The 7,825-nt window shown below is 43.0% G+C and overlaps 1 protein-coding gene across 1 annotated transcript; it reads right to left on the reverse strand.

Annotated features, from left to right (window-relative positions):
- Nucleotides 1–1,928: 1,928 nt before the first annotated feature.
- LOC148851995 (caffeic acid 3-O-methyltransferase 1-like) lies at nucleotides 1,929–3,732 on the reverse strand. The gene is made up of 4 exons (XM_088946288.1): nucleotides 3,229–3,732; nucleotides 2,772–3,082; nucleotides 2,589–2,653; nucleotides 1,929–2,328 (listed from the first exon to the last, which is right to left on the reverse strand). The coding sequence occupies exons 1-4, from the start codon at nucleotides 3,651–3,653 to the stop codon at nucleotides 2,032–2,034; spliced, it is 1,098 nt and encodes a 365-aa protein (XP_088802414.1). The 5' UTR covers nucleotides 3,654–3,732; the 3' UTR covers nucleotides 1,929–2,031.
- Nucleotides 3,733–7,825: the final 4,093 nt, after the last annotated feature.

Raw genomic sequence — 7,825 nt, forward strand, 5'->3', positions numbered from 1 at the left:
AAGTTAGCGTAAAAGAAAATGAGGCCTGGGGCCCTCCTATTTATAGCCATTGTGCCCTCAAACCGACAGCTCGGATTGAGACAGATCTGACGATTCATAGTCAAGCTGACCGCACATCCTCTAAAACCGAAATGTGACTAGCTGCACATCTTCCATGATTGAGGTAATGACGGTTGCACGACTTCTGGAGTTAAGAGCCGCTTTGGTGCATTTCTCGTTATTCAAAAGGTCAGAAATCCCTTGACTTCAGCATGCACATTTAATGTGAGTAGTCAATCAAGTTTGAACTTCGATCAAATCCACCCGTCACACTTCATGAACTCCTCACGCTAAGGTAGCACCCTTAGCTCGAGGAGTGGGGTGCAATTGATGGAAGGTGATTTGAGCCGACCCCTTGAGACGATGACACGTAGACACAACTCAGCACGAGTAACAGCTTAGCACCACAGCCTGACTGCGACTAAGTAACGAGCCCGCAGGACAGCTCGCTACATCATAGTTCGCTATAGGAGGAGCTCGCTATAGTAACAACTCATCCGATTGGGTCGTACCCTACAATGGTTACCTGCACAGCCTTGGCAGATAACGACTACAACAGAGGCCTAGTGGCGGTTACGCAGAGTAGTAGCACGACAATGCTGAAGAGGAGATCAAGAATCCCATTGGAATTCGACGCAGAGGTGGCGACTCATCTCTCTGCATCTCTCTGCGATCGTGTCAAATGATAGTACAGCTCACGGCTCTGGCTGCAGAGCGAGATGGTGTACTGGATCTCCGATGCGAATTCGAAGGTCCAAGTATCAGAAGATGTGGTGTCTGATGTGTGAGTGCACCGAGAAGATGTGGTAAAATAGGTATTGTAAAAAGATGATCATCTCTTTTACTTATTCCGTTTTGGTCATTGTGGAATACTAAAAGATGCTAGGTCATGGAGACACCATCATCAAGGCCCAAAGAACACAAGGTCAGGAGGGTGAGGCTGGCTTGCAAGGTTAGAGAGAAAACCACAAGACCAAATACTATGTGAGGCCGAGGTCCAAGGTTTGAGGAGCTACAAGGCAGAGATGTTAGAACCATCATATGAGGAGCCATAGAGGTACCTATTCAAAAAGATTAATGAGATAGTGAGGTTGCAAATCCCATAGGGCTACAAGGTCATAAATCTCACAAGGCTGCATGGCATTCATCCTACAAGGCTTTGAAGTCGTGGATCCTATAGGGTTGAAAATGACAAACTCAACCTCCTTATGAGGGAAAACTCAACAAATAATACTATTGTCAACCCATTTTAGGGTCATTTAGTAAGACACCCCTTATATTTTAACTGATCAAGTCTGATCCAGTCCAATGTGAGTCCATTATAAATAAATCAGGTCCAATCCAATCTAATGAATATTTTGGTCCAATCTGGTCCAGTCCAATGCGAGTCCATTATATATAAATCAGGTCCAATCCAATCTAATGAATATTTTGGATCATTTTGGACTGGTCCAATTAAAGTCTGGGCCATTTAATAACCTGTTCAAATTTGTTTTAATTATCCAAATTTGCTCAATTTACACTTAAATTCTTATCGTTTATCAATGGATCAGATATTGGCTCAATCCAACCCAATCTAATATAAATTCATTATGGATGGACCATGTCCAACCCATTCCAATAAATACTTTGGACCATTAAATCTGGACTGATCTAATTCATATATGTTATAGGTCTATCCAATCCATCCAAATTGATTTTGGTTTGGATGGGTCCAATCCAAAACTGGTCCATTGACGCCCCTAATCATGGGGACTCAGGAGATAGCAGGAAATAGGAACTTTGTGATCATAGACTTGCTTTAGGAACGAGAGAATATATGTCCAGTGTTTTTGGAATTTGGAAAAGATTATACCAGATTGAAGCATGTGTTTTTGGAAAATAAAATATGCACACCATAAAGATCAAACTGCATTTCATTCTTATTCGGATGCATAATTTAAAAAAGTCAGAAACAAGTTCGAAGGTAAAAAAGAAAAAAAAAGGAACTAATTATTTGTGGAACTCCATAACCCAAGTATGGTAAGCATTGCAAACAATTTCACAACCAGCAAAGCCCGAGTCTATTGCCAAGGCCTCAAACTCCTTTTGCGTCCTCTCTTTTCCTCCAGGGCCATGAGTTAGCATGACTAAATCATATGTGAAGGCGATATTAGAGCGGTAACTAGCTTCTGGAGCCATTGGAAGAATTGATTCAACAATGATCACTTTTCCTAACTTTGGTAGGGCTTTCCAACAGTTTCTCAAAATCTTTAAGCAGTCTTCATCATTCCAGTCATGAAGTATCCACTACAAAAATCACAAAAATTAAAAAATATATATATATATATATATATTTGGAGACATTAAATCACAAAAGAACATATCCAGTCTATGTTTTATCACTTCCTTGATTTAAGGACTAATAGACATTATGACTTTCTTGATTTGTAAACTTTATTTGCTTTAAATGACTTGATACTACAAAGAGATTCATGGTGAATGCAATTCTCTTCTAGATATCGTGGGACATATCCATTCTACTCCTTTCAAGAACTAAAAGAACTAACCTTCATAAAAATGGCTTCTCCTTTGGGGACATATTCAAACATATCTCCTCCAACATGTTTCACACCTGCCCCATGGTTACAAATACTTTCTGAGTTTCTGTTAGCTGTTAGAAATTAAAGGAAGTAGAAAAGCTGGGTTTTTTCTACTAATAATTATCAAGCCAAGCCAAATAAAATTCTTACCAGGGTAGGATGGTGCTGCTTCTATCACATGAAGCAAATCAAAATTGATACCTTTGATTTGAGGATACCTAGATGTAATAATTTTTAGTGCGGTTCCATTCCCACCTCCCACGTCAACCACCTCTTTAAGACCTTCAAATCCCTTGTATGTGTCAAGAATCTTCTTCAAGACTATTGTGGTGTGACCTGACATTCCTTTATTAAAGAATTCGTTATACCTAGAATCTTTCTCACAGTACTGAAATAAGGTCATTCCATGTACCTTATGGAAAGGAATTCCACCTTCCAATATAACATCTCTCAGCTGGTACCTGCAAGCAGCGATAAAGTTCAGATAGAATGTAGTGTTTTTTTTTTTTCTCCTGGAAATACAGAATGCATGTCACATAAGGAGTGATGGTGGTGGTGGAATATTTTGTCCAAATCAGAGATCATAGCTCGGCAAGTAAGATCATACCAGCTATCAATGAGCGACTTGTCCTGATGCAGTAGAAGCAGGGGTCGAAGAGACACTCCGTCCTGGCTGTTGGTGAAAAATTTGCAGACATGAGCCAAGCCATAACGCCTTTCCACTTGGTCATTGTCCCGTTTGACGAGAGAGCATTTAAGAACAGAGTAGCTCGTCAGTAGAGACAAGAGACGGTCGAGCATGGATGCTGCATCTGGGTTTTCAGTGTGAAGGTGCAAGGCAATCTCTGAAGCCGAGAGGTACGCATCAGGGCCAGCTCTAGATATGATCTCGAACACATCTAGTTCTGTAGTGACTTTCAAGGCCATAGGAAGCACTGAAGCACTTGCCAATTGCATGGCCGCCAATATACAGTTTTCTTCTTCTTTCTCTTCATTTGGGGTTTCAAAGTGATTACTGAGGATTAAAGCCATACTCACTGTATAGCAGAACTAGAAAGAAAGCTACACAGTTAGAATAAAGATAATCCCTCTCTCACGGCTCACAATCTCACCGTTTATGAAATATATAGAGGCTCGTCCATGATGCTAATGACATGTGATGTGAATTATTGATGTGATTTGTAGTTTGATGGCAACCAGGTATGCTTCTACCTATACTTTTGTTTCTTTTTTTTCTTTCTTAGCAACGAAAATATCTTCTTTTTTTTCTTCTTTGGTTAACAGAATTTCACTACACAAGTAAAAAAACAATAAAGCAAATACAAGAAACACCAAAAAAATGAGTGGTTAGACGCATGCCCTTTGTCCTATTTCATAAATTGTTGATAATTATTTTTTCTGTTCCTAAGGTTGTGTTTGGTTGCAAAATAAATTTGTATTGATGCAAAGTTATAGCAGTGCAAATGATTTGGGTGAAAATTTTGATTTATTTTTGTGCCAAATTTTACCTTATTTTCTTTGATTGTAGTTCAAATAAAGTAAAATAAGATGTGAAACAGAATAAAGTAAAGCGCAAAACAAAATTAAATCAAAATATGCATTAACTTTATGTGCACTCCTATGAATTTTTATACTAATGCAAACAATTTTGTGTTGCAACCAAAAGCAGCCTAAAGCTTTTGGTTTCTCGTCTTTGCTCGGTTGTTTCCTTGCTTGTGGAGTAAAATTTTTTTAACCAAAGAAAAGAAAAGAAGATATTTTCGTTGGTAACAAAGAAAAAAAATAAACAAAAGTTTAGGTAGAAGCCTACCTAATGGTCGGTAGTGGTTGTCATCAAACTACATTTCTCATCACGCATTCATATGTCATTAGCATCATGGACGAGCCTCTATATATTTCAGAAATTATGAGATTGTGAGCCGTGAGAGAGAGATTATCTTTACTCTAACTGTGCAGCTTTCTTTCAAGTTCTGGTCTATAGTGAATATGCGTTTATGAGCACAGTTTGGAGGTTGGGTTGTGGTTCCTATTGAGCAAAGGGTTCGTCGAGGTGCTAAACTGATACAAGGTGTTGTCAGTGCAGCTGATGCTAAACTCTTTCAGATTCCTGCTCGGACTTATGTCCTACTGTGTCGTCTGTGATGCCGATATGACCCTGGGGATGGTGAACTTTATGCTCCAGCTGAAACACCACTAGCAAGGGTACTATTACTTCTCCACTCGGTGGAACATTTGGTCATTAGTTGGGCCCCTTCCTCCATGAAGCACTGGAAAGAGTCGTTCTTCTTCGTGTGCATTCCGAAGTTTCCCCCTTTTCCTACCAAGCTGCGGGAGCTGAGGACAACTCTGCTGTAGCCCCAATGGTCAGCGCTCACTTGGGAGGATAGGTTGGCCCTCAACATGATTCAAGAAATCGACGTTATCGCATACACATCTTCGAAGACGTTGATGCTCATTGGGCTGAGGAGAGGGTGGCTAGTCTGCTTCCTTTACTATTCGTTCATCGAGTTAAATTTATCTTATCTTCCTTTTACTTACATCGGGTATCTTGTGTTGTAGGTACAAGTATGGTAAGCGAGGAATAGATTGTTCACCGAATGAAGGCACTTCGACAAAGACAGGAGCAAGCCAGTGTGAAACCAAAAGCTTGCCCCAAGATAGGAGAATGGCCACATTCCGCGAACAGGGGGCTCTTCGGCAATAGAGAGTCCAGCAATAGGAGGTTGAGGAGGAGAACATTGTCGTGATCAACCCTAAAGGGGTTCGTCGTCCCATAGGCGCATTAGTAACTAAGGCAGGCAGTAGCTCAGGTCTGCACAAGCCGAGGTGGTCGGCTTGTTTAGATGACAATGTGGAGATGCCTGGGGTTCCCGAGCAGTTATTGCGGGGAATCATGACAATGTCAATAGCTTGGGAACCAATCGAGGTCGGAAATGGAGCACTAGAGTGTGCGCTACTATGGTCTATGGCCTAGGTAGGTCTCCTCTTCTTATTCCTTGTGTTTCATTCTCTTTCTTGGTATACTTATCATGTTCATCTACAAAATGCTTGTGCGGCAATCGTGCTAGTTGGTCATCTTAGAGACCTCCAATCAACGTAGGAATGGTAACACTTTGAGTATCTATGGCAGAAGGCCCAGTTGGCCAAGCTATTGACTGCTAGAGAGAGATTGGCCGCTCTTGAGAGGGAGGTTGCCAAGATAAAGGTATAGTTGGCCAAGTAGGCCAGCCTTGTCCAAGAGCTGAGGTGAAAGATCGCCAAGCTTAAGGCAGAGAAAGACAGGTTGAGGCAAGAGGCTACTAAGGAGGCAATCAACCGGTACAAGGTGTTAGAGGAGATGCAACTACAGATGGACGAATACACCAAAGCTTCCTTTGCGACTAGGATCAACCTCTTTTGTCGAATGATCCTTCGCCACCATCCGGAGTTGGCCGATGAGTCACAGGGCTAGGGTGCTTTCAATCCGGATTATTCGCAAGGATCCACCAAGGGAGCTGATGTTGAGGTCAAAGCCATTAATATTGTTGCTAACTCTACTGCCGAGGATTGAGCGACTTCCTTCTCTCTCTTTTTCTATTGTTTTGTTTTTTTTGGGGGGGCTTGGTATGCCAAGCCTTAAGTGATGTAATGAACAATTTTGGGGGGGCTTGCTATGCCTCGGCATCTTATTATACAGTATTCAGTTGGCCTTATTGCACCATTTTCTGTTGGCTGGGTAGGTTGTGCCTTGGGTGACCTCTTCGTACTCCTATGATTTTAGTCGTTGGTTGAGGCATAGCCAACCAGGCAACAACTCAGCATCCCTAGTCTTGTGCCGACCGAGATGTAGTTAGCCAAGGCATAGCTAGATGGGTTATGCCTTGGCATCCCTAGTCTTGTCGTGATCGAGGTGTAGTTGGTCGAGGCATAGCCAGCCGAGTTATGCCTCAGCTTCCCCGCTCTTGTGCTGACCAAGGTGTAGTTACCCGAGATCTTTCATTTTCCGAGCTCTCAACCATGGGACACTTAGTTTCCGATCTCATGAGCCTTTGGGGCCCTTCTAGGGCTAGCCGTTTCCCAACTAGCTTGGTTATTAAGCTGGCGGATGTGCGAGTTCCTCGACCGCCCTCAGGCCTTGGTGGGCGGGGGCGCTATTCCTCCATGTCTAGGCTTAGTCGTTGTCAGCTGAGTCGGGTAGCTTAGTCAATGATACACTACTGAGCTAGGCGTAATGGGCTCAGCTGTTCGGGGATCGGTGGAGTTAACTCGTTCGGTAGTGCTGCTCAGCTTGTGTATGTACAGTGTGTGTGGTGGGCGTGTGCGCACCTTGGGGTCAGAGCTGTAGCTTAAAAGGAAGGAAACTTTTATTACTTGCAAGTTTACTGGTAGTACATCTTGAGATTTCCCGAGTTCCAACTCCTTAATATTAGTCGGCCATCTAGGTCTTCGAGCCTATAGGTGCTTGGGCCCAAGACCTTGGTGACTCTATATGGCCCTTCCCAATTCAGTCTGAGCTTTCCTTCTCTGGCGCGGGTACTATGACTTTGTAGAGGATGAGGTTGCCATCCTCTACTATTGTGCTACTATCTTGACATATGCTCAGACCCGGGCTTCCTCAATCAGGTCTAACTCTGCGAGAAGGCCCTCATCGTTCTGGTCTCCATCGAAGAGCTCTGCCTAGAGGGTTGGAGAACCAATCTCTACGGAAACCATAGCCTCGGGCCCGTAGGTCAGGCTAAAGAGGGTCTCACCGGTGACTGCCCCACGGAGTAGTCATGTATGCCCAAAGTATGCTCGACAGTTCCTTAGCCCACCTCCCCTTGGCCTGGTCTAGCCGAGTCTTCAGGCCGTGCAACAAGGTTTGGTTGGTCAACTCGGTCTACCCTTTGCTCTGGGGTCAGTGTACAGTCGTGGTCTGATGGTCAATCTTTAGGTCGAAGCAGAGGGCTTCAAACTTTCGATTAGTGAACTATGTCCCATTATCTGTGATGAGGATGTGTGGAATACTAAATTAGTAGACAATACTTTTCTAGAAAAGTTTCAGGCATTATGCACAGTAATGCGTGCTAGAGCTTCAACTTCTACTCATTTGGCAAAGTAATCCACCGCCACTAGGAGGAACTTCTTTTGAGCAATCACAATGGGAAAGGAGCCGACGATGTTCATCCCCCATTGCACAAACGGCTATGGGCTAGTGATTCGCTTCAGGGGGACTGCAGGCTTGT

This window comes from Nelumbo lutea, chromosome 5, assembly GCF_056320005.1.
Source record: "Nelumbo lutea isolate HS-2025 chromosome 5, American lotus-T2T, whole genome shotgun sequence".
Classification (NCBI taxonomy): domain Eukaryota; kingdom Viridiplantae; phylum Streptophyta; class Magnoliopsida; order Proteales; family Nelumbonaceae; genus Nelumbo; species Nelumbo lutea.